Genomic DNA, 27,501 nt, shown 5'->3' on the forward strand with positions numbered 1-27,501 from the left:
AGGGCAGGGTGCCATCAATGGTGATTATAGGGACAGTAAAGTTCTTTTATGCCAGGAAAAATAAAATACTGGGTGTCTAATGGAGTTTCAGAACCTGATTTCAAAAGGATCATACAGATAGAAACTAAAATTTAGCATGCTGGACCGTTCTACAGAATATATTTGTAAGTATGAGATTCCATAGAAGAGTGGATGAATAACAATGATGTTGACTTGATATAAATGACTAGTGGATGTTTACTTTAAGAGTGGGGCTGCTAGAAGTGTTAGATTTCTTCTAAGGAAAACAAACTACTAAACACATGTTTGCCTGGCCTGGCCTCTCTATACTTAAAAAATATTTACAGTCATACATGCATAAATGAAACTTCTAAATTGTGCAGCAAAAGAAATATTACAGATTTAGAGTATGGCCTTTCATTTTATGTGTTTTTTTGTGTGTGTGTGTATGAAAATGGATGTATATGTTTAGATAAGAATATATTATAAAATCAGATGTCTCAGAATTGTTTGCTTCAAAAATCATGCATTTTCAAATAATTAGTTCCATCATTTAATTAGCTGTACTGATTCCGGGTATGGATTGTTGCAAGGCTTACATGAAGCAATGTGAATTTTGATTTTACAGAATTTCTTCATTTCTTAATGTTATGCCTAAACACAACTACACACAAATTACTTGCTTTTTAAAAGGTAAGAATTTTACGTGTTTTGGCAAACAAAACCTCACTAAAACGTAAATTGCTCTAGGTCTTTCTAAATTTTATGTGCCATTCTATATAATAAATACATTTAAATGCAGATGTTATATTGAACAGAATGAATTTATCAACTCTTGTCAGAAAATAAAAACGTTTAAATATGTGGAAAGATGAAATTTAAGAAAATCCATTTATTTTCACATTGCTTTGAGAAAGATTTCATTTAAATGCTAGAGAAAATGTGGATCTATTCTGGCACAATATGTATCTAACTCAATTCATCACTAAAGCATTTATAATCACTCTAAAAATTAGATTGTATAGATGAAATTATGGTTTCTTTAAAATAATCAAGAAAACATTGGAAGCAAAATCATTTTGGAGACCTAACTGTTCTAAATACTCTAGGCTTAGAGTATAAAGGTGCATTCTAGTTTTACCAAGAGGATATGGAGAAAATTTAAAAGGTAGGCAAATTAATGCATAATGCTAACATAAAATAAAAAATATTTAAAGAAAAACCAATGGAAAATACAAATAAGAAACAGGAATTTTTACAATATCAACCCATGAAATTAATAAAATTTAGATAGGAAGTTAAACTAAAAATAAGGATAACTATAATCCAGCACTTACAAAGTGAAAAAATTATTTACTTAATATATAAGACAAAGTATTTATAGACATATTTTGCCAAATATGCATTCTCTGGGAAGTACACAGTAATATTTTTGGTTTTGTTATTATTTTCTTTTTAGGTCAATGGAATTTTTCCATAATCATACCACTAACATGAGAAAAAAATGATTACTATTGATTTGAAACTTGGTGAGTTTCTCCAATTTAAATCAATTCTATATCAAATCTATATCATTCTTCCCCAGAGAACTCTTTTGCCAAAACAGAATTTTAATTCTGTGGAATATTTTGGGCTAATTTTTATTTTTGCCAGTAAATGACCACACATGATCTAATTCCAAGTAAATTTGTTAATTTACTTTTCTTGGAATTACCAAAAACATTTCTTAAAACTTCTCAATTATAAATGTGAAAATAATTCATTCTGCCACTCTAAATTTTGGTATTTTGATGCAGATCTATTACTTAATGATATATTCTGTTGAATGAAAGATTGCAGATATTTCTTTTCAAACCACTAGTTATTTTTGGAAACTCTTTGTCCTCAGACTTAAGTTTATTTTCTCCATTTTGCCAGACAAATTTCCAAAGGCTATCTTTTCTCTTTTCATTTTATAGGCATAAGAATTTTAATTTCTACTCTTTCATCTACTTTTCATATTCCAAAATTAGTTTAAAAGATTTTGTTGGGTTTTGTCTCCTTGTTTAATTTCCTTTTTTTCTTCATGTTTAAGCCTTAACTATAATTTTCAGAAGTGTTTTGCCCAGAAGTCATAAGCTCAAGGGGCCAATCTGGTTTATTAGGAGCTAAGTTAAATATTTGTGAATTTATCTCTTGGTTTCAATGTAGAAGGAGGCATTATGAGGACATGGAGAGTGTTCTGTGGTATTTTAACAAAGAGGTGGTATATGGTGATAACGAATCCTGGAGTAAACAGAGAAGAGAGGTGCAGTGGACACTCGGTTTCTAAAATATTAGAAGATGGGTATTAGGGCTCCAGCCAGTGCGCAGGGACATGGAGCAGAACTCCAGCACTGGGACAGCCCCCCCAACAAGTTCCTTTTCTTTGATGGACTAGAAAACCAAAAAACTTTGTGAAACAAGACTGCTTTGTGATCTGGTTTCTGCATAATACATCTTTTACATAATTCTATCACTAAATACTTTATTTCATATTTTATGTCATCACAATCTATTGGCATTCTACAACTTAATCAATTTGTAAATATTTGACTTAGAATAGTAAACAACAACTTACACATGATTATCAAATAGCATTGGAACATAACACCTCAGGGAATTTATTATTTACTAGGATTAGAGAAGTCAGAAATATAAATAACATTATTTTCATACATTTATATTTATATTACCCTCTTTTTCCAATGTCGCTCAACTAAAGAGCCACTCGGGCTAGAGAACCTCCCTCAAAATCAGTCATGTAGCTGGACACAGGGCTGCTATTGGTCTATACAGAGCCTTTGCTGGAATTCTAAAAGATAACCTTTCCACCACATGGATGAAGCCCCACTTGGAGGCTCACAGCTTGGCAAGGGCATTGTGGGTAGATCTAAGCCCCTTCTCTCCTCCAGACCAGATGTGTCCATGGAGGAGAGAGCCTGCATACTCTAAGGAGTAGCTCTGGCTGGGCTGTCCTCTCAGAGCTCTTCTGGTCAAACAAATCCTTCCTGGCAGCTTGTCCCTTCAAAATGATACACACATCCAAGTGTCTGACTTGCTATAGGAGATCCAGCTACTTCTAAAGTTGGCAACTCAGCTATTAATATAATGTGTGAACAATAGAAATGTAGGAACACATGGTACAAATGAAAAGAAGGAAGATTTGCAGGAGAGCATGAGAACACACCGAAGAATGGATAAGGTTAATTGGAAGGCTTCTGAAGTCTGAGTTGAAATTTAAAAAGAGGAAGGAATGCAGTCTGACAGAATGTGTGTTTCCTGTGCATACAAAAGAGTTTAGGAAATATTTCCTGAGTGACAGAGTGCAAGAAGCTGAAGGAAGATCAGATTATAACTAGGACAGAAAGGTTTTACATACAAGCATTTTTCTAATCCTTACAATTCCATTTGAGAGACAAGGTAATTAAGAATCTAAGAGTTTATTGACTATGCCCAAGGTCACGCAGCTAATAAGACCCTGTACTCACGGCCCTGTTTGTTTGGCTTCAGAGCCTAGAATGATTATAATATACTCGGTCACCTGTCAAGAGCTACGGGAACCCCCTAGATGCTAGTGCATCTGGAAATTACTTTACCTTTGTCATGCTTCTGACCTCAGTGGGTGTTGCATACTAAGACTGTCCTGCCTTTGCCAAAGAATTCCATCAGAGTTCTTTAAAAATATTTATGATACCTTGTCAATATGTCAATATGACATGGAAGCTCTAATACATTAAGAGAGTAGGTAATGAGATATGAAAAAAATAGTGTTAAATATAGTAGGGAGGGAAAAAGTCAAGCTACAGTGGAAGACAGGGATGACTAAACTGACACATGATGAAAGGGACTTCTTTACCAGCCTCCTACTTAGAAGAGAAGGGAGCCATTGGGTAACTGCATCTTAGAAGCGATTATAGGCATAAAGAATCTTATATTTTAATTCAGGGTCTAATTATGCACAAGATCAGTTATGAAGAGCCAGTCAACATAAGAGGTTTCTTAGCTTCAATTATTTCAGTGTTAATCATCTTTGGTAATTTATCTTTCTAACAAAATATATGATTTTCATCACACTATTATTTAAAGACCACAGTGAATTATTATTACTACAACAGAATAGAATCCAACATGTAAAACCATCCAGATTCTAACTGCTCACATAGCTATTCTTATAATCAACTCTCTTTTTTGCTTAAATTAGTTTGAATCTATATTCGTAATCACAAGTGTCCTAACTTTGTTTTTTTTTTTTGTTTTTTTTCCTGTAGATAGATATACTTAGCTACTCTGTCCTTTGTTCCTCCTTACAGTAAAGACTCATACAGAAAATGAAGTCCATCAGACCACAACACCCATAAATTCTTATACCCAAACCTGCAAATGTACTTAGATCTACACCCATTCCAGTCACAAGGAAACATCCATTTCTTCCTCTATTTACACTTCTCCAACATTCTATCCCCCATAATTTGAATTCTAGTTCCTTTAAAAAAATTTTTTTTTTCAAAACCTGAGAATCTATCGATTTTCCTCCTTTCTCCTATTTCTGTAACATCCTCCCAAGGACACTCACACTGTAGACTTTATGAACCATACACTTAGAGATGTGCAGGTCAGAATGGCCAGAGAGCATAGTCCTGTCTCTCTGTTACACTGTTTGGTTCATGGCTTTCATCAGAAGGGAAGAAGGCAGGGATGAAGGGAGGGAAAAGTAGAGAAAGTGCAGGTAGTCCTACGTTTGTCCAGGTCTCCATTTCCTCTTGTTTCCTTCCCTCTTGCTTCTGCCCAACCTGTTCCACCAAAACCCCTCTCACTGTTCTTGAATGGCCTTCTTGTTAGCAAATATGACAGATATTTTTCAGTCCTTTGTTCTCTCTCTCTCTCTCTCTCTCTCTCTCTCTCTCTCTCTTTCTTTTGAGAGGGAGAGTGCGTGCATGTGCATGGAGCGGGCATGAGGGTAGGGAGAGGGGCAAAGGGAGAAGGAGAGAGAGAGAGAGAGAGAGAGAGAGAACCTTAAGCAGGCTTCATTGCCCAGCACAGGGCTCAATCTCATGACCCTGAGATCATGACCTAAACTGAAATCAAAAGTAGGAAGCTTAGCCTACTGACCCACTCAAGTGCCTCCCCCCACTGCCTCCCCCATCCTTTTTTCCCTTCATCTCTTCCCAGCATTTTTGGGTTTTGTTTTGTTTTGTTTTTAAGATTTTATTTATTTATTCATGAGGGACACAGCAAGAGAGGCAGAGGGAGAAGCAAGCTCCATGCAGGGAGCCCAATGCGGGACTCGATCCCAGTACTCCGGGACCATGCCCTGAGCCAAAGGCAGATGCTCAACCACTGAGCCACCCAGGTGCCCCCATCTCTTCCTGGCTCTTAACACTCAATTGACTAGTCTTTGCTCTTGGAGAACTCATTCCTTGGCTTCTGTGATACCACATCACTCTGATTGTCCTCCTGCAGGCTCCACTTTTTCAGTGTGTCTCTGAGTCATCTGTCTTGGGCCATCTGCTTTTCTCAGTTCATATCCTCTTCCTGGACCATCTTATCTTTTCTTTTGGTTTCTCCTATGTGTTTTATAAAAACTGCCACCTTTATCTTGAGGTCAAATCTTTCATCCGAACTCGTTTCCTTCCTTTCTCCCACCTTCCATATCCAGTACATCAAGCTCTCCCCCACATCTGCAATCTGTCCCATTCCCTCCATCTCTCCTGCCACCTTCCTAATCTAAACCTGTAACACCCTCACCTGCACTCCTGGAGGTATCCTGGAGGCTGTCTCCTAACTACTCTTCTGAAATCCATCCTTGCACCATTACAATCAATTCTACTCACAAAACCAAACTCAAATGTTAGCATGTCTATTCCATTATTTTAAAACCCTCGATGATTTTCCAACTCCTAACTATGAAATTGATGATGTGTATGGCCTAACATGTTCAGCTTTTGCTATCTTCCAACTTCATCTCTCATCGCTTTCTTGCTGCCATAAGCATTTTTTTAACATGATTACTGGTCCTGTCTTAACTTTCTAGCCTATTCTCTCAGTTTTCTCCCTGCCATATTCTAGATTCTTGTGATGACTACATTCCTTTCATTTCCTCAATTAGGACATGACCCATTGCCCAAGCTGCCCTTCATCCCCTTCGCTCAGCACATTCCTGCATGCCCTATAGGTTCCAACTCAGCTATTACTGTACTGGGATGACATCTTTAGCCACCCCCAAGTCTGGCTAGGTTCTCCTCCTGTGTGTACTTATGGGCCACTGGACTTCCTGTCTCAAAGTCCCCATCACATGGATTTTAACTGCTTGCTAATGAGGACAGGAAGAGGAAAAAGACAGGATCTACATAGAACTGGCAGCCAGAACTTGACACATAACAAATGTTCAACAGATGTTTTGATTGAATCAATAAGGACTGATATAAAAACTCAGTTATCCTTAGTTTATTATGTGTAAGTGTGCATATATGTTTAGCAAAATATTTCCAGCTCTCATTATAAATTGAAGATTTAATTATTAATAAATTTTTGAGTCGTTTTCTCAAAATTCTGAGATTAAAACCTCTGTAATGTATATTGTTATATAAGGCCTGGGCTGAGTAAACTGTACCTGAATTTTAAGCCACGGTTATACTGCCAAGAGTGGAGAAAACCAGGTAAACAACACCCTTCTCAGAGCTCACCTTTACGGAATCTTATTCTTTATTTAGCTACTTAGGCCATTGTGACTAATTACAAAGAAGTAAATTCTTGTTCGATATATTGAGAGATCTTTCTAAAACTAAGAATTACCCAAAAAAGAGAAGACTCAGGAGTTGAATTCATTGTCAGTAGGCCTTAAAGAGGAAGGTCTTTCTCAGTAAGTTGTATTTTTTTAAATACCACTTAAATGCCATGAATAAGTGGCCCAGATGGGTTCTAAAGTCATAACTCTAAGTACTTATATTTCCAGAAAATCTTTACAAGATGAGTTATTTTATTTTTCTCTCTCCTCCCCCACCCCCATGAGTGATAATATTCCATTAATTTCAAAACCCAAGCTTATTTTTTCATGACTTATAATTTTGTGTGTTCCTGAGACATTGCTCTAGCACATAATTATTTTAAATGATTAAATTATACTAAGATTATTCTGTATTGCTTTAGAAAAATGAGCAGGCAAAATTGTTGGATTTGCAAGATGTGCAGAGATGAATCTAAGAGGCTTCCTTCAAAGTAAGTAGCATTTAAATTCTACAGCCATTCTCATGCATATTTATCACATAATAAATAGGTGTACATTTATTCAACTGTTAATTTAATATATTTTGTTCAGAGAGTAAAATTTGCATTTACACATGAGTAATTCCACCAGAAGAGCAATCATGTATTATGCTAAGGTTTCATTTTCATTATTTATGGTTTACACTTGAGAATTAAACAAGTATAATGCTCGTACATGGTCTATTCTGAATAACTACTGTTAAATTTTTTTGAAGTTTTATATTTTTATGCTAAAATGAGATTCCTTATCCAAAATATTTTCGTGTCAAACCCTCTGTCTACAAAGTGCCAGAAACCTCATGTCTAGTTGGAAGAAGGGAGATTGATAGGGTCACTAAATGCTTACCAAGCTCCTGAGTCTCTTGGATATTTTGTCAAACTAAAAACGTAGCCATTTGGCTGGGAACCGTGACTGCTAAGATGGAAAGCGTAATGCCTGAGAAGGGTAATATACCATTTGATTGGTTTTTCCACCTCAAGGATTCCCACACCGGGGATTGCTGTTTGTTGGCTTAACCAGACCTGGACTAACCAGGTCCGTGTCGTAGTGTTCAATTCTGGCCACATCTCCCTTTCTCTGGTCAGAGCTGGATGCCAGCAGTACCAAAATGTCCAAAAATACTTACAAGCATTTGTGCGAGGTGGGGAGGTGGCTGCAATGGTGGTGGAAGAGAGTGTAAGACCCTAAGTTCACCATTTTAAACAGGGGAAGCTGCTGTACTGAACGGGTGTGTGCAGGAAGGGAGATGAAACAGAATAATTTGGGAATAGCTTCCATCTCTTCTGCTGATGACTCCCAAGGAGAATCACCACTGGGGCTTGCGTTTCTTTCTACTTGCCTTGCAGACCCACCATCAGGGAAAGGGGAAGCCAAGGGAAAAAAGAATTCACAGTCATGGCAATCTGGCCATTTCATAGGTGCTTTACATTCATGACCTTCTCTAATTTTCAAGATGATAATTTTGAGAGATAGGTCTTATTCCCATTTTATGTATAATACAACTAGGGCTCAAAGATTTTAGGTAAAACCAAAAGCTATTAAATGCAGCACTGGAATTCAAACTCAGGACTATCAGACTCTGAGCACCCTACATTCTTATTTCCACAATGACATGAGGGTCTCAGAATGCTCCCCTGTCTGGTATCCACTGCTTTTATTAGGAAATCTGGGTGGGTGAGGAGACAGAGACGTTTAGAACTACTCTCATATGGGCACCTGACTAGCCATGGGACAAGATGAACTTGAGATACTCAGAAAAAAGTTACAAGCAAAATGGGGTTAAACCAAAACGAAATTTCATTTCACAACTTTAACTCCGACCGTAATGACCCCAATCATGATCTATCTTCATAAATCTCATGAATTTTAGAAAGAGAAGAATTATCTCACCAACAAAGTACCAATGCTTTATTTTAAGCTAAGCCAAGACAATGATAGCATCTTTGCTCATGTAGTAGATTTTATTTTTTCCTATATAGTGGGAACAGGGGAACCAGAGAGGCATGCCACATACCTTGCCTAGGACTCACCAATTCACTGGATGGAAAAGGTTACTTTAGGTTACTGTTTTTAAAGTTCTAATAAGAGAAAAGAACAGTGAGTCAGATACCATTTCATGGAAATGTTTTTTGCAAGCAACCCTAACAGCAGTATACTGTTAAGCCTCAGGACTGATGCACATAGTCTACCTAAAACTGGCAAGGGCCATCTGAATTTGTAGAAAACAAAAGATATTTGACCTTTTAAAGACTCCTGATATGTTTCCATGTTCTGGGTTATTTTTTAACCTCTTTAACTAATCTTCCTTCATTGTATGAAGTACCTCCTAATGCTGATGGCTTTCCCTCAACACCAATTATGGAGCTACCTCCATACCAGGTGTAGCCCATGGACAATGCTAGCTTGTCTAGCTATCTGATTATTTGACATTATGGAAAACAGGAAAATTAAGAGTGAACCAAACATAAACTGAAACAATCACAAACTGAATGTCAATAAACACACGGAGTATTTTAAAGGCGAGAAAGTAAAATGATTTATATGTAAGAATACATGGTCACTTGCCAATTCACCTCACAAAGCCCTGAAAACTGAACAGAAATGAAGCCTCAAAAGCAGTATCTTTCACAGATATTTTTGAAATTGTAAACGTTTTTTTTATACCATTTGTTCACATATTATTCACAGTAACAGACATTCAAACCCTCAGCATGTAAAAAAAAATTATAGCAACTAATAGAGAAAATATCTACATATAGTAGATATGGAGTTACTAACTTTATTATGTGAATGCATACAAATAGAGTTTGTGGATGAACTCTAGGATGTTAATAGTTAAATGGGCAAACACATTTGGTGTTAGCAGCACACAATGCAAACCCAAATGCGGTTTGACCATTTGAACCAAGAATCTTAAAAACGTACATTTCTTGACCCGCTTTAATTCTACTTCTACGAATCCCATAAGCAATTAGCAATCCTTAATCACAAATTTTTATGTTGAAAACTGAGAAATAATCAAAATTCTCATTGAGAATAATTATGTAAACTAAACAATGCCCTCTTGTAAAGGCACCTGGATGACTCAGTTGATTAAGCATCCCACTCTCGATTTAGGCTCAGGTCACGATCTCAGGGTCATGAGATCCAGCCCCACGTGCTCTGTGCTTAGAGGGAAGTCTGAAGATTCTCTCCTTCTGTACCCCACTAGCTCTCGAGGACTCTCCCTCTCTTTCTTCCTCTCCCTCAAATAACTAAATCCTTAAAAAAAAAGAATGGCCCCTTGTAGAATACTCCACAGTGACTATCAATGACCATCAAATTTATAATTGTCATGACACTATAAGTGGACTTTAAGACAATTGTGATGACATATAAAAAGCTTATTAGAAGTGAATATATACATATATATGTGTATACACACAAAGTGTGTACGCACACAAACAAACTTGCAGAGTATGGATACTTCTTGGTTAAAAACACACAAACATACATAACAAAATATTAACAGTAGTAATTTGGGAATAGGGAAATTACAGGACTATGGATATTTATCTTTTAAAAATTTATTTCATCATATTATCAAGTTTATACTACTGACATGATTTTTTAAATTTTTAACCATTTAGAAAGTAAAAATAAAATGTAGAAGATCACAGAAAGATAAGTTTCCATCCAAAACCACACAAATAGGGACCCCTGAGTGGCTCAGGGGTTGAGTGTCTGCCCTCACTCAACTCAGGGCGTGATCCCAGGGTTCAGGGATCAAGTTCCACATCAGATTCCCTGCGAGGAACCTACTTCTCCCTCTGCCTATGTCTCGGTGTCTCTCATGAATAAATAAATAAAATCTTTTCTTAAAAAAATCACACAAATAGAGTACAACATTTTGGCATTATTTTCAAGATCATAGATTTCTATGTAGCTGAGTAAAACCTTGAGAATATTTTGGTGCAATAAGCACCTTTTGTTTCTTTTCAAAGCATTACTTTGGAGGAAGTACTACAGTGGGGCCAGTCTTTTGAAAAGCTGATGGCTACAAAATGTGAGTATTATGTATACTTCATCTTTGAATAACTAGTCAGTTTTACTCCTAACAGGAAAAGGTGGCACTAGATGATGAATGCGTGCTCTCTTCTCACAGCCTTCTAAATGGCAACTGCCCCCCTGTTAAAAAAAGAAAACCTGAAAATAGTTTGTCATGTCAACCACTATTATTATCTTTGGTGTTAATTAAAACAAGATTAGTCACTGCGAATATTTAGTTTTCACAAGTATATGTGTAAAATCCCTTGGAAAATATGCTTAAATCGTAACACATACAGAAATATACCGCCTTAGCATGGCCTTCTAAAGTTAGCATTTTAGAAAACTCAACAATTTGCTGCTCTTAGTGCTTTCAAAAGTAAGAATAAATTTGAGTCTTAATGTTCTAAAACTCCGCAGAGTTATTTTTCAACTTTATCAGTGTCTGATTTAAGTGGAATGTTATAGAAGACTGCATATAGTTGTATATAAGTATTGACATTCACATGGTAATAAATGAAAGTTAACAAAAATGCGTATTAAGAAGATAGAGTCATAGGCTCAATGCAAGCAACATGGAGAAGTATGTGCATTCATGGGAACAGTCAGTTGTGTTTGGTTAGAAAACTGGGAAGTTGATAAACACCAGAAGACAGATACACACACAAAAAATGTAGTAGGTACTCAAAGAAAACTCTTGTTTGCTGAATTTCGTATTTTTTTTAATGGAGTTTGCTCCCACCAAATGTTTCTTAATTTTTGCCTATAGATTTTTTTTTTATTGAAGTTCGATTTGCCAACATATAGTATAACACCCAGTGCTCATCCTGTCAAGTGCCCCCTTCAGTGCCCGTCACCCAGTCACCCCATCCCCCTGCCCACCTCCCCTTTCACTACCCCTTGTTCGTTTCCCAGAGTTAGGAGGCCCCCTTGACTTCTTTTTATTTGAGATTCCCTATTAGACTTTCTGTTAACATTTCCTCTGTTTACACCTATTGACTATGGAAAGGGAGTTAGCTGTGCTACTTGATTGATGGTTTGATTGATGGAATGTGCCAGTGGTAACTGGATAGAGTACTTCTTGTTACTTCTAGAGGTGGCCAGGCTTCTGGGACACTTCCTGCTCTCTGACCCAAGGGCCCCTCCTGGTATGGAGACAGCTGTGTCTGTCTAACTCAGAGGGTAATGGCCAGAGATGTGGACCCCTGGCTTCTCCTATAGGAAAACCTTCATCAGCTATTCTGGGAGTTACTTCATGGCCCTTCTTAGTCCTGGGATCCACACCTCCAGACTTGGGTCACTACCTGAATTCCCATTGATCATAAAAGTCTTTCCAGTAAGCATCTGAGGCTATGGTTTTCTTGTGAATCTCCCCTGGATTTTATTCTCAAGCATTCCTCATAGTTTGTGATCCAGTTTACCAGAGTGATTGTGAATTTTTAAAAATATTTTTGGGTCAATTTTAGGACACTGGAATGAGAAGAAGAGACAAAAGCATATGTTCAGTCAGCTGGATTGACTAATCCTCTGCTAAATAATTTTAATTTCAGTCCCAATGCTCTGCAATCCATGTTTTGCAACATTGCAGGTTAATCTCCCTCTGGAAGTTTCAAATTCTCCATCTGTAGCATGGGAATACCACCCATCTTTTCAGCATTACTGTTCAGGTTAGCCATAAATGCAAATTAGGCACACAATAATTGGTAGTTATTTTAATTAATAACAAAGTGCATGTCTCTGAATATCATTCCTTTTTCTTTGCCGCTTACCAAAAAGTTCAAAATCTCTAACTTGGCCTTCAAGACTGTACCAAAGCTCGAATGCATTTTCCATGATTTACTGCAGCTCCACGCCTTCACATGACGCACCCTTCCGCTGGGGTGACCCTTGATCCATTTGCTATACCTGTGACGCACCTGCTCCAGGCTTCTGCACAAAGTCCTCTGTCTACTCTGTTATCTGCCCATCGTGGCTAGTAAAATTTAGCTTTCACCTTTTCCCTGAAACCTCTTGGAAATACTTGTGCTCTCTCTTCTGTTAGTATCATTATTTATTCTGCTTCTAAGTACAGTTATTTAGTGTGCTGGGTTTTTTCCACAGGCGGTTTCTCAGTAGATCTTAAATTCCCTGAGAACACAGATCGTTGTGCGTTCACTTTTCATCTCCCGACCCAGGGACTCAGAATGTGCTTTGTATCTAATGGGCATGCAATAAATGTTCAGTGAATATATACAAGACAAATATTGGTAAGAAAAGATCAAAATACCAAGCCATATTATGTAAAACTTTCTGTGCCGGTCCTGAAGGCCTCATAAACAAAGTGAATAAAGTTAATTTGTTTGGTAATGATCTCAAGTTAGAGCTTAGCTAGAATTAGCTATTTAGAGATCTAGTGTCATGAGAATAAGCAAAGTTTACAGAAAAGATGAGGACAGGAAGAGAGCATACCGCTCTTCATAAACATCGAAAAAGCAGCGTAAGAATCTCTTGAGAAATTTAGTTACTGTGAAATTCATGTAAAAATTTAATAATCACATAATGAAAACAGGTGATGAAAACAATTCATTCTCTGGACCATCCAAACAAACAAACAAAAAAAGCATTAAATGTGCCAGAGAATACAGTGTATTTACGCTAACCAAGGATACTAGTAAAATGCATTCTCTAGCTAAGATATGTAGATGTCTCTTTCTACATAGATTAAAAGACTGTTTCTAAGAACATGTAGTTTAAAAACCCATTTAGGAAGGAAATGTATTAAGCGTGGTCTCAATGGATGAACAGGAATTGGTTTAAGAGATGTTTGCTGAATAGTCATTAAGTGCTAGCTATCACAATACAGTTAAATTCAACTTCCTCATGGGAAGAAGGGATCCAAGAAAATCATCAGTTTAAGAACAGAATCCCAGCAAAATTAAGACCTTTGCTAGAAACTAAGAATGCTAGTAATCTAGATGCTTTTTAATGATACATTATTGACAAGTTAATTTTTCAAAAACAGTCTGTGTGCTCAATATCAATTCACTAAATCTTAAACACTTGGATAGCAGCCAATGTGCTTGAAAAAAAATTCCATGTGTCCATGTACCACATGAAATAACATAACATTTTTCAAAACCTGAAAAATCTCCCAGAAGAGAACAGGGAAGCCTGCTATTGATAGCACATTGGGGTGAAGTGGAGAATGGTGATTGATGGAATTTCAAAGGCAAGGCAAACACAACACTTTTTAAAAATAGACTTTGACAACATTTCCACCAAGGCTGTCTTAAGGGCTGACTAGCAAGGTTTGGTTTGGTTTGGTTTGGTTTTTGGCTTCCAGATAAAGATGGTTTTATGAAGCTATCTGGGCTTTTCCCATGAAGAGCCTATTGTTAAATTCGACAGGCAGAAGGAAGCTCTAGATATAGAAAGAAAAACACAGACACATATTTCTTTGACATAAAATTACTTGTGAGGTCTAGTTAGGACAGCCTTATACAAGATCAGCACCCAAAATATATCAGCAAAGTGTGGCTTGTGACTGGAGGAAACTGTGTGGTTATGAAGTGCCCTATGTAAATATTGAGAATCTGAGGGCTGCACAGATTGCTCCAAGAACTGCTAGGAACAAACTGCTTTGAGTTTTAGCGTACACTGTGAAGTGTGATCCCTGAGCAGTGAAGTATCTATTGAGTTCCAGCTATGTATGACACAGGGACAGAGGAAGTGCTTTCTTGAAGGTATCCACAATTAAAGATAAATAAAATATAGGTGTACCATAAGCAGTTTGTGAACTACAAAGAAGGGAGACTGGAAATAGCAGATGACCTACTAAAAACCTAGTATGTACATGCTAAGGGGCGAAGATAGTTGGAGAGAGATGGCAGGTCTCCTGGGAAAGCTTACAAGAGGCAAATCTCAGCTGGAACTTGATTCAGACTAGTGTAAAATGGTAAGGAAGTCTGACTGGCAGTATTTTAAAGATAGTCAACTGTTTTAGAAGTCCAGCAGAAATAAATGCTTCTTTGAAGAAGAGATATACTCTGTAGGATCCCTCAGGATTTAGTGTAAAAATTGGTCTCATTAAGAAATCTCCATAATGAATTAAGCAGAAAGTGCCCTGCAAAATTTGCAAATCTGCAGATGATAGAAAGTCCTCCAAGTTTCGAAATACCCAACTGTTTAGGAAAGAGTTACATTATTTGCAAATGGGCATAAATGCAGTAATAAGTCTTTTAATGGATCAGAAAAAAAATTGTCAGAATTATTAGTTAATAACTCATAAAAATATCTGAGAATTACCAAAAATATTTCCTTAAATGTTGCTGGCCCAGAATACAACACTGCACTTCGAAATACCATCAAAATGTTAAGCATCACCAAGATGAAAAACCTAGTAGAAATCTATAGTTCTGATGACTAAATTGAGTAGAACTAGACATGCATTTGAAATGACAAGGGAACCAACTATTGCCTTATACCCTCTCAGGTTTGACAAACTTTACATCTCTACAAAATGGAAAGATTGCGTGAAAAATAATCAAATCAAAATTTTAACTAATCAGTTTTATTTTTAATTTTAATTAAAATGACAGCAAATGATGCCAGAAAAAAATATATATGTAAGTATATGTATGCCCTAAATCTCAAAAGATGAGGATAGACGTCTCTCACTGATATTTGAGTAAAGTATGCTTAATATAAATAGAAAGAAATTAAACTCCAACTAACTTGCCTGGATGATTCATTCAGTCCCTGCATGTGTCTGGTATACCTTCCCAGCCCCGGGACAGAGGTGACACAGATCCACAAGGTCACTTGTGCTCAACTCATCTGCTCCCTCTAGAGGGAGGAGATAGCCAAACAAGCAAATACATTGACGAATATATTAATTCCAGAAAGTGGTAAGTGCTTTGAAGAAAATAAAACCAGGTAATATGGCAAAGAAAGGCAGGTATAAGAGGGCAGATCAACTGGGTGATTGGAGAGCAACCATCAGAAGGGGTAAAATTTGACCTGAGAGCTGATTGATGAGAAGCAGCCAGCCAGTCTGGGATCTGGGAGCAGAGTGGCCCAAGCAGAGGAAAGCTGTGTTCAAAAGGCTCTGAGATATGAGTGAGGATAGTGTTTTCAAATAACCAAAGAAGTTCAGCATGACAGGAGTAAAGAGCCTTATTGGCCACATGAGCAATTTTAGACTACAGATTAACAGTAGATGTGCTTTTAAAAGTACCCTCTAGGGGGCACCTGGACGGTCATTTAAGCCTGGGACTCTTTGGTTTCCACTCAGGTCATGATCTTGGGGTGGTCAAATCCAGCCCGGCGTTGGGCTCCACACTGGGTTAAGATTCTCTCTCTCCCTATCATTCTGCTTCTGCTCCGCTTTCAAAAAAAAAAAAAAAGTAGCCTCCAGTTTTCTTCTGAAAAAAAGAAGCAGAGAGACCAGTTGGAAGGCTATTGCAATAAACCATGAAAACACTAGAAATCAGCAAGGAAGACAAAGCCAGGAGAATATAGCATAAAGACTAATCAAAGCCGTCAGGCTATGAGATCACTTAGAGGGAGAGTTCAGAGAGAGGAGAGGAGAGATCCAGAGATGGAGCTTAGGTGCATATGCTAATATTTCCAAATCCAGAGAAGAGGAGGAATCAGCAAAGGAGATGGAAAAAGAGCATCAGGTGAGTTAAGGATGACCAAAATAATGCATCATCATTAAAGGCAAAGAAGAGCATGTTTCAGGAAGGGAGCTGTGAACTGTGTCAAAGACTGCGGAGAAGGCAGGTAAGATGAGGAAAGAACAGTGACTTTTGCTATGACAATATGGAAGTCAGTGGTGCCTTGACCGGAGTAGTTCCAGGGGTATGGGGATGGATAGGACAAGAGGAAGCAAGGCAGAGAATGTAGGCAATTATTTACGTAAGTTTTGGGGCGAAGGTCAGCAGAGAAAACAGAAGAGACTAGAAGGAGACATGAGGTCAGTACTGTGAATAGAGTCAATAGCCATTTTTTATTTTATTTGGGAAATACAGCAGCTTCCCTAGAGATGATGACAAACATTAGAAGAAAGTGATGACATAGAAGAGAGAGGGGATAATTTTAAGAGTGACAGAGAAATGAAAAGCCATGGAGAAAAAAAAAAGAAAAGCCGTGGAGAAAGCATAACAAAACAGAAGCCAAAAAAGAACTGCTTGGACATTGTTTTCCTTTCAGGAGGCAAATTAGAAAGGACAGGTACCAGTGGAGGTGGGATGGTTGATTCGGTGGCGGTGGCGAGAAGACAAGGGAATCTCTCCCGGATCAAATCAGGGTTCTCAGTGAAGTCTGAGACAAGGTCATCAGCAGAGAGCTGAGGAGAGATGGGGGAAGGAGAAGATATGAAATAGTTTCTGGAGAGTTAAAGAACCAGGACGTTATGGAAGGGTGGTAGGTGACTGGGCAGTGTTGCATGCCCGCTTCAGATGTGCTGGGGCGATTTCATGTGAGAAAGGCCAGGTACCTATTTTTCTGTGGCCTCTTCAGTTTGCTCCAGAGCAGACATTCTAGGTAGGCAGGTGTTCTGAATCACAGAGTTTGCATCAACATTGATTTTGGTCAAAATCATCCTTCAACATATTGTCTATTTTCCTGCCTTTCTCAGTTCTCACAATTACCTGCACACAGCCTTGGAAATGCCAGGTTGGATACTATAGGACTGTCACACTGCTGAAGGCAATGAAGACTGCTCCAATTTACGCTGGCTGGAGCATCCGCATCCTGACACAAACCAGACATTAGAAGTTACTAATGGATGCTGTTGTTCCATCACATGCAGCCTGATGCCAGAGGCAGAGCCGTTGCCTCCGCTCCCTTCAGCCGTGAGAGATTCCGTGCTGCTCGCTGTGGATTGACAGCTTCCTATCACTCATTCTACCCTCTGCTAACCAGCTGCTGGTGCTGTGGTTCCCTTCAGCAGCCCTCCTGTTCCCTACACCACCGCCCATAGCCCTTCCACCCAGGACCGTCTTCTCCAACTCCTCATGCACTTGTTCACCTTGCAGGGAGAAAAGCACAACAGCAAAACCTGGCCTCTTATTCACATCACTGTTCAATTAGTACATGTTGTCTCATTGTCAAAAAAAAAAAAAAAAAAAAAGTAACAACATGCCAGGGAAAATCTCTGGTCTTTGGTGCTCCCTGGGTGCTAAATAATCAGGGCCTGCTTCTTCACTTCTCAAAACTTCTGGAGAATCCCTTTCAAACACAGAAGCATGAGGAATCTGAAAGCCTTGATTGACAAACATTGGTTGAGTCAGCACTTACTGTAGGCTCTGGTGAAATGGAACCTTCCATATGAAGGTGGAACTGTGGTCCTGATTCACAAAGTGTGAGCCCATGGGTGGGAGAGTAATCAAAGTAAAGCGATGGATACAACAGACTGTGATGTAGGGTGAGGTGGAACTGTAATTAAAATAAGGTGAACCAGGTGCTATTTGTCAACTGACAGGAAACACATTTAGTGTGTGTTGGGGGTAGGGGGCCCAGAGAAATTTTTCCAGGAATTGAGATACTTGGCCTGAGTCTTAGATCCGAGTAACAAAGCCCACCTCACAGAAGGAACTGCATATACAACAGCATGGGGGTAGCACACAGCCTGGCCAGGAGCACAGCTCAGACAAAGAATGTTTCCAGAAGTGACAAGGGAAGAGAGGTAGGGAGCACCATATCCTCATGGGCCCTGTAGCCACTGCCAAGCTCTGGCTTTTCTTATTTAGGACAATAATGGGAAAAGATTGAAAGGTTACAAATATGGGTTGTGGCCAGATTTTTTACTTAGAAGTTCTTCTCTGATAAAAGTGCAAAAAAGATTGAAAGCAGGTCAGATAGATGAACTGAACAGGTCAGATTAGAGATGGTTTACAGATATTTCTCAAAAATTATAAACAAAAATAATTTGTAAGAAGAGAACAGAAGATAATGCAATAAATGTAACAGTGTCTTTCTGTTATGAAGAGATCTGAAAAAAATCCAGAAAACACTAACAATGCAAAAGACATTGCAAATGATTGCAATTCACAGAAAGAAAAGATAAGGTCGGTAAGAAAAAAAAAAAATGCTTAGGCATTCATGCTTTAAAATTTTTAAATTAAACAATTACAAGTCACTGGTTTTACCCCATCAGATTGGAAAAGATGGAGTGAGCAGACACTTTGACAATGCTGTTAGTAATGAAAAATAAGGAAATATTTCTGAAAGCAATTTTACAACAGGTGTCAAGAATCTCCAAAAACATCGCATCTGTCAATCTAGGAATTCCATTCCTTTAAGTTAATTCTAGAGAAATAATTACAGATACAAAGATTTATACACCGAATTTTCAATGTTGGATAATTTATAACACAAAAATGGGAAATGATATAAATATTGAATAATGGGAGGATAGCTAAATAAAATATTGAGTAGTCCTGCAATAGGGAAAGAGTGACACAAAATTGCTTTCAAGTATGATGCCAGGAGTTTGTATGCGTATCTGTGTTTGCGTAGATGAATGAATATTAGTTAGGTAGAAAGTCAAACATTAACAAAGGATTGAAAGAATAAAGGGAAATATATCCAATTGTCAACAATCATTATTATCTTTATTAGAAGTTTTCTGTATTTGAAAACAACTCCTAGTACTTTGTTATTTTTAAAATAACACAGCAAAGAGAAGTTAAGAGAAAAATCTTAAGTGATTAATATCATAGAAGCCAAACTAGAGAATCCCAGTAAAGCAGATCTACTTTAAGACTTCACGTAGAGTCTAGTACTGTTATGGAATTTGTTATCCCAAGTGGTAGAGATTGAAAATGAAATAAATTTGAAATTGTTTTAGGCACATTTCTAATGAAAAACTGCAACATAGCGAAGCGTTCAGATTTAATCTACGGTGTAAGCTTTTTTCCCTCGCAGAAAACAGTCCTGGAACAGATGGGCCACTGTTCTGACTCAGCCAAGAGGAATGTCACATTTCCCTTCTGCATCAAGACACTGACACGTGTCACCTTGTATGTCATAGAAATAGTAATTTTCAGTGACTCACTTAAAGAGAACATCCTAGAGAGTCCCAAAAGCATCACTCTCATTCTTAAGAAAAAAACATGCACTATATATGACATAAACCTATTTTTTCCATCTTCTCAATTTAATGAGCAATTCTGTTGTTTGTCCTTATTCACTCTGCTCAAGCAGAATCATGGTCTCTGGAGTGTAACACTCAGGAAGAAGTATCATTTACAACTTCAAAATGGGCTACTTTGGGCTACATTGCCTGATTTGGAAAAGGCTTTTCCACCTTTAAATTCACTAGCTGTCTGAGTCATTAGAAATTCTCAACTGAGCAATTCAGTTTCAACTTTAATAGCTACTCAGATTCCTGGAACACTTTTATACAAATGCGTTTTCAGCTGCTTACTTGACTAACTTACGAAAATTCTGGAAAATATACCAGCCATGTGAGTCTATTTGTTCTATGCACCAGAATCTTACCTGAAATATCAAAGAAGTTCAAGTGGCCCAGGTCAGCTTTCAGGTCCAGCTCTGGTTATGCTGCAGGAAAATGCCACATTAAATTCCCACTATTACACAAGAAATGTTCATTTCTTGTTCATGTCACACAATGACTGGTTTCAGCTCCAGCTCTATTCCGTATCTTCATTTTGACCTTCGGACAAAAGGAGCAGTTCTTTTCTAGAATGTGACCTTCACATGACAGGTTGGAAGTGCAACAGCAGACCACCTGCTGAAACCTACCTAAAACCTTCTGCTTGCACCTGTACATGGCACTTTGCATGTATTTCATTGGCTAAAACAAATCCAATGGCAAGGCTGATATAAATGGAACATGAAAGTATAATCCTATAAGAAAGTAGGAAGTAACTAATATTAATACTACAATCTACCTTATCTAATATCTATATAAAATATAGACTGCAATGCATGGATGGCTTCATGAGCAAAGGACTTGAGTATATGGAGGATTATTTGGGGCCAGCCCTAAAAGATCCTTCCTCCACTCAGTCAGGAGAGGAGCTAGAGAAAGTTGATACAGATGCAGGAAGGTTCTGAAATGAAAATCTCTAAATATTTTACTATACAATTAAGCTAAACATAAATATAAACACAAATGCAGAATACTATAACATAAAATCTAATATTGGTTTCCAAGTCATCCTCTTACCACCCACCCACCCATCTGCTAAAGCCATCTGAGAGTAGCCTGATGACTGACTCTCACTCCAGGATCTACAGATTTTATCTGGTATCTCATTTTTCCCTGTTCCATAGCTCATTTCTTTATTTTAGGACTCTTATTTTCTGTTCTTAATGAAGCATCAGTCAAAATTCTATTGAGTACAAAGTATATCAAATTGCTTTTTCTTTTTTATTTTCTTAAGCAGAACTCTATTTTTTTCAACACACACTGCAAATTATTGACTTTCAGCTTTACTCTTTAAGCCAGAAATGGCTTTTTGTTTTAATTTGTTTTTTTTGTTTTTTGTTTTTTGTTTTTTGTTTTGCCTCTCCATTCAGCTACTTCTTTAATAGGAACTCCAATTGCTATGGACATTGTCTCTGGCCTCAGCTTTCTATGCCTGTGATGAGGCAAGGTACAACTTAAAGTTACTTAGGTGTGAAAATAAACTTCTTCCTTGAAATGCAAGGTCGAATATATTCCCCCATTGGGTAGAAATATCTAATTCATATCATTTTCTATGTTATATTTTTATACATGCTTTATCCCCAACTCATTGGTCCTCTCAACTCAAGTGATGTTCCTTTCAAATATTTCTCACCCAATATCATGAAGGCTAGCTACACTTACTGGTAATAATGAGACATGCTCTCATTTTGTGTATTCCTAGGATGGCACGTTTCTTGCAAATTGCCAGTTCACCATAGCCCTAATCCTCCTTAGAGGGAATTTACCTCTATTTGAGTTTTTCTCTTGAATAAAAATATCTTAATTGTTATCTTTATTTTCATATTACTGCTGACAGAGCCAAGGAGTCAAAGCTTTCTAGTGCTAGAAAACTCAATCTAATCTCTTAGGTGAAGATCTAGAAAAATTTGATTTTACATTTCTATTCCATCCGATAACCATTATTTCTTATGATGGTGATCCTATGCTTGGTCGCATATTCAATGTGCCTACACACACCTTGCTATTACTATCAATTAAAAGTTACATTGTTTCATCATTTAGCAATTTCATTTCTCAGATATGCCAAGAGACTTCCTAGTCACCAAATGAAGTTCTATGGCTGTTTATCTTCGATACTAAGAATATTTGGTCCTAAAGATTCACAGTAATATGTTGGATTTGTGAGACCTTGCTTAACCCTCCTCTAAAAATAGTGACTCAATCAGAAAAGCTCCTTCCATATGTATATCTCATCTACCCACCCCAAAAATGCAGCTTAAGACCAAAATTAAGGATGACCATCTGTTAGCATCAAGTGTCATTTGATGTCATGCTGCACATGCTCATTGTCCTGTTCTCAATTTTGAGATAATTTCCAACACCCCATCTGAATTTCATTCTTTGCCTGGTCCTTCATTTTTAATTTGAATATAAAGCGTGAATATGAAGTTAAATTTGTATTCCATTCATGTTCTCCTGCTCTGATTGGATATTGAGGAAACACTCCAGGCTGTACAACCTGATCAGTGTACTACTTCTATATGACTTGGATATTTTTCTTTCTCTTTCTTTTCCTTGACCTGCCTGTTGAGATTCTAAACCTTGTTCTGACCTTCCAGTTTAAGGTTGAGGCCTTAGATTTTTCAAGTCAGTTTCATGGTCAGAGCTCTGTCCACTGATACAACTTAAGTCCTGTTTTGGGGTCCTTTGGACCTCTCCTACCCTAGACCCAAAGGCATCAGTGGACATTTTTCTCTGAATGATTCAAAAGAAAGAAATGAAGGGATGACCACATCACTGACTGGCATTGTCAAACATGTTTCAGACGTATAGATCTAAGTGTGTGTGTGTGTGTGTGTGTGTGTGTGTGTGGGTGTGTGTTTCATTATATAACATTCACTTGTTAAATAATTTGGAACCTTTGATTCAGACTTTGGCTTTAACCTGTATTAAATATTGTTCAGATTTTGTAATGATATTGACCCACAAAAATAAGCTGATTTCTCCATTACTTTTAGATGGTCCAGTAGTCTATGCTGCATACTTAAAAATGGAGCACAGTGACGAGAATATTAAATTCTGGATGGCATGTGAAACCTATAAGAAAATTGCCTCACGGTGGAGCAGAATTTCTAGGGCAAAAAAGCTTTATAAGACTTACATCCAGCCACAGTCCCCTAGAGAGGTAACTATGTGACAGTGATGGCTAATGGAAATGAGTACATCCCGGGGAGGGCTCCAATATCTGTGAAGCACACATATGCGCCAGCACCCCATATCCAGGATCTCCTACTATGCTACAAAGTCAATCTTGTTGACTTATTTTACAGATAAGAAACCTGAGAATCTGAGGAGTTGATTAGCTTTTTCAGTGTCACATAGCAGTCAAGGCAGAGAGTTAGGATTCAAAGTTAGGCCTGTCCAGCTCTAGAGCCTCTTCTCATTAAATTATCTTAAGTCCAATAAATAAATAAATAAATAAATAAATAAATAATCTTAATTCCTTGAAAAATTTCTTTAAAAAAAATAAAAAAAGAAGAAGTCCTTGTAAGAAGAACTGATTTTGCTAGAAGGAACTGCAGATACCATACATGGGCAAGTTGACAGTACCAGTGGTGTTGGAAAAGTCTGTGACATCTCACTAAACTTACTGCTCACCTCATTTCCTAACCAGCAAATACAGCAAACATTCATACTGATATTACTGCCAATTACTTACAACTGCCTAAAGAAAATAAAGAGTCATGAGTACATGACACACTGGGACCCCTCCTGGTGGAGACAGAATAAGTAATGAAAATTCTTGTCAAGGGGATAAGGGTAGATGATGATATATGAGACTCCTATCATGCAGGACAGTCCTACATTATTAACTTTTTCCTCAAAACTCTTATCTGGAAAATACTTGGTTTATTGAAATAACCACTTCTCTCCTTTATTTCTCCACTTCTCTTCACTCTCTTCCCATTTCAGGGCATATTCAGTGAAATCAGCATTCATGACTACTAAGAAAGATAAACTTTAAAAATAGCACTAACTTCCCTTTTCCTTAAAAGAGGCCTTCATCTCATAAACTTCCTTGTTTGTAGACTCCACTAACAAACCAGTTGCATCTGCCTAAATAAGCAAGAGTTTCTGAGATTTCCCTGGTCTCGGGCTGTGTGTTTTTTTTGTTTTGTTTTGTTTTGTTTTGTTTTTTAATCTGAGATATGTAGGTGGATGTTTGGTTTTTAAAAAGCCACATTTGTTTCTCATAAATCTTTTTAGATACCTATGAAATTCCAGACAAAATTACCCTTTCCACTAAAAGAAAAAAAAAAAAGAAAGAAAAAGGAGAGGGGGAAATAAATTAAACCTTTCCATTATCTATCTTCAATTATGCCTACTTATGTTCTACATGTAATTTCACTTTTCAGATTAACATTGACAGTTCAACAAGAGAAACTATCATCAGGAATATTCAAGAACCCACTCAAACGTGTTTTGAAGAGGCTCAAAAGATAGTGTATATGCACATGGAAAGGGATTCCTATCCCAGATTTCTAAAGTCAGAAATGTACCAGAAACTTTTGAAGACTATCCAGCCCAACAACAATTCCTAACTACCACTCAAAAGTTTAAATTGAAGATGGTGTATTGAAAGAACTGGCTTTGTTTTTTTAATTAATACACAAATACAGACACAATCAGAAATAGAATAGGAATGAAATAGAAGAAATCAAACTATAAATTAATTTTTTCTAATTCTCAAAGAGAAACAGATCCCCAAAGGGATGGCCCTTAGAACAGTTATAACATGAAAAACACAATTTATGGGCATGCCTGTGTAGCTCAGTTAACATATAGGAAAAAGGAAGGTCTTCATGACACCAATATTATAAGGCTTGTACTGAGTAGTCAACTAATGGATATTTTCTTATTAATGAAATTTTGCTGTAATAATGCACAGATCAGTTCTTTTAAAAGTGTGGCTATACGAGTTGTCTCTAGCATGAGTGTATTCTAGAAATGGAGTGCTTGTAATAGCCTTAATTAGTAGAGAGACTTAGTATTTGAAGTACAATCAGTGGTATAATATCATGAGCAATGAAAGATGTGTTCTTGAGATAGATTTTATCTGTAAAAAATTCCTACTATTATATTAACAATTGAACTTCTATATCACAAATATCTTCTACATAGGAAAAATTCCTGATGATTCTAAGCTATTAAGAATGTATAAAATTCTTTTTTATTCTTATGTTGATATAAGGGTAGAAAATGGTTCATACATTTTAAGTATTGTTTCTTCACAATGTGAATTTATCGTGGTCCCAACAATCAATAAACCCAAATGTAAACTAAAAACTTACAAATCTATGCTTTTTTTCAAAGACAAAGTGAGGTTACTATTCCAGCAAAAGAGTTTTTTTATCTGTACTGTCATAGCAGCTTCTTAGAGTTTGCTAGGAGATTCCGGAGGAAACAACTCATATCTATTTCATTGTTTTGTTTAGCATATAGCATAGCATATAACATTCTATACAGATGGATAAATATTCTATGTTTTTGATGAAGAATAAAATGCACAAAATATTTAATATCACTTTGCCAAAGATTTAACTATAGAAAAATTGTGTCCAAGATTTTTAGTTTTACTATGAAAAGTGTTTCTCAGGTCTCATATTTGACTGGAATGGCATTACTATTTTAAATGCCTATAAACCTATGCTGTATGACATGAAAATGAATATCAACTGTAATTCTTCTCCATCAGCAAAGGGATATTATAACATAGAAAAAAATATTTGAGGGTTTATTTCTGAGAAAATGCTTGAGATATTTTCATGAAAAAATATATCATTAATTAATGTGGATTCTAGTTAAAGTAGAAAGTATTACCACAGAGGTCCAATTTTATTTTCTCTTAAAAACAAAAACATCAATATAAAATACAGATTGACATTTTAGACATCTGAAGTTGATGATGATCCCTAGCCATAATAAACCAAAAAAAAAAAAAATGTTTCCACATACTTCAGATAGTTTCATATCACTCTGACAGCGAATGAGTATATTTATAGACATATGTTTAGGAAGTGTTATACATATATGGTCACAATACACATGGTTAAAGCAGTTTCAGAAAACCTTGAGCCCTTACTATTCAAATCGTGCTAAATCAGCCACTGATATAATGAATAAATGGAATAATCAGCATTCTTTACTACTTATCTCTCCCCTCCAGTGGATGAATATTTGTGCTCCAATACAGGATAAGTCTAGAACTTTCAGTTTTGCTTATACACTAATTTTACTTCCCAAATAGAGTCCCTCTGTTTAGCTATCCCAGCACCTTCACTCATGTTGGGTAAACAAGGTGCCACATGGTAACATGAAACAAAAAGCTTTGGACTGAAGTACAAGGCAACTGGATGAGTGCCTGTTCGCTCACCTGATGTCATTGTACCTATAGTACCAGTAGGTCTCATTTTCCTCATCTACCAAATAAAAGGATGGGACCAGCTTATTGGACTGAGCCACACACACAGCCTGTGCTTTATTACATACCATTACTAATAAATTCATTATTCTTTTACTCTGTAACAAGCTTGAATTCATTTTAGAATTCCTCCAAAAATCAATGTTTTCGTTAGGAAATGGATAATACTATTTTGCATTTAACACTGTTTGAGGGAGTGCTGAAATTTTTTGCTTCAAAACAGAGAATTTAAACTGCCATCTTTTCAAGAATTCTACATGGCAGCATGCGTTTTATGTTAGTAGCAGTTAAAATAGCTTTCAGATCATTTTTACCTAAAAACATACTAAATCTTATTCATTTTCCATAGGATAGTAAAACAATTCAAAAATTGATGATACTTGTCAAATGGCTATGAGGGTATGCCCACATCAACACATTTTTACATGGTATTTGTTTTATCATAAGTGCTTTGAGATTAATAAGTCAAAAACGTATTGTTAGATTTCTGATGTCAGAACCTGGATTTATTTATGATTTTTTTCTTTTTTTAGATATACATTTTCAAACTCTGAAGATGTATGAGATAAGCCTTCATTGTATCTGCATAAAAATAAAATCTTATCTTCTCCAAAGAAGATAGTGACAGAAATTTATACAGTTCAGATTCAAATATCTTGGCAGAGATGAACACTTTCCTATTTATAATTCATCAGTCACACCATAGTTTCATCAACTGCAAAAGACTTTTTACCAATTTGGGAAGAACGATTACAGAAAAGAGATATGTAAAGCTTTCTCCAAATACATAATTGGGTGTGATTTGAAGAAAATCATAAGATACCACTGCCCAAAAATATCTTCTCCCATATCTAGGACCTGAAATTCCCATCACTGGTCATAAAAGGTGAAAAATGGGGTTGAAATTCAAGCTGTAAGTGAAGAATGAAACACTAGTGCTGACACTTTACCTGTTGCCTAGCAGAAAGTAAAACTTAGGAAAATAGAATGTGGGCCTATAGGATGGCACAGGGAAATAGGTTGAGAGAACAAAGATATTAGGGAAACTAGAAGTCACAAATGGAAAGA

The 27,501-nt window shown here is 36.8% G+C and overlaps 1 protein-coding gene across 2 annotated transcripts; it reads left to right on the plus strand.

Annotated features, from left to right (window-relative positions):
- The first annotated feature begins 7 nt into the window (after positions 1–7).
- Positions 8–27,501, plus strand: RGS13 (regulator of G protein signaling 13). Of its 2 annotated transcripts, XM_077886620.1 has the most exons (6): positions 8–164; positions 1,460–1,529; positions 7,168–7,236; positions 10,768–10,829; positions 22,970–23,136; positions 24,368–27,501. In XM_077886620.1, exons 3-6 carry the CDS (start codon positions 7,172–7,174, stop codon positions 24,551–24,553), a joined length of 480 nt encoding a protein of 159 aa, XP_077742746.1. In that variant the 5' UTR covers positions 8–164; positions 1,460–1,529; positions 7,168–7,171; the 3' UTR covers positions 24,554–27,501. The 2 variants fall into 2 exon arrangements, with proteins under 2 accessions (XP_077742746.1, XP_077742747.1); XM_077886621.1 differs by lacking the exon at positions 1,460–1,529.

Source organism: Canis aureus, chromosome 38, assembly GCF_053574225.1.
Source record: "Canis aureus isolate CA01 chromosome 38, VMU_Caureus_v.1.0, whole genome shotgun sequence".
In the NCBI taxonomy this organism is placed as follows: Eukaryota; Metazoa; Chordata; class Mammalia; order Carnivora; family Canidae; genus Canis; species Canis aureus.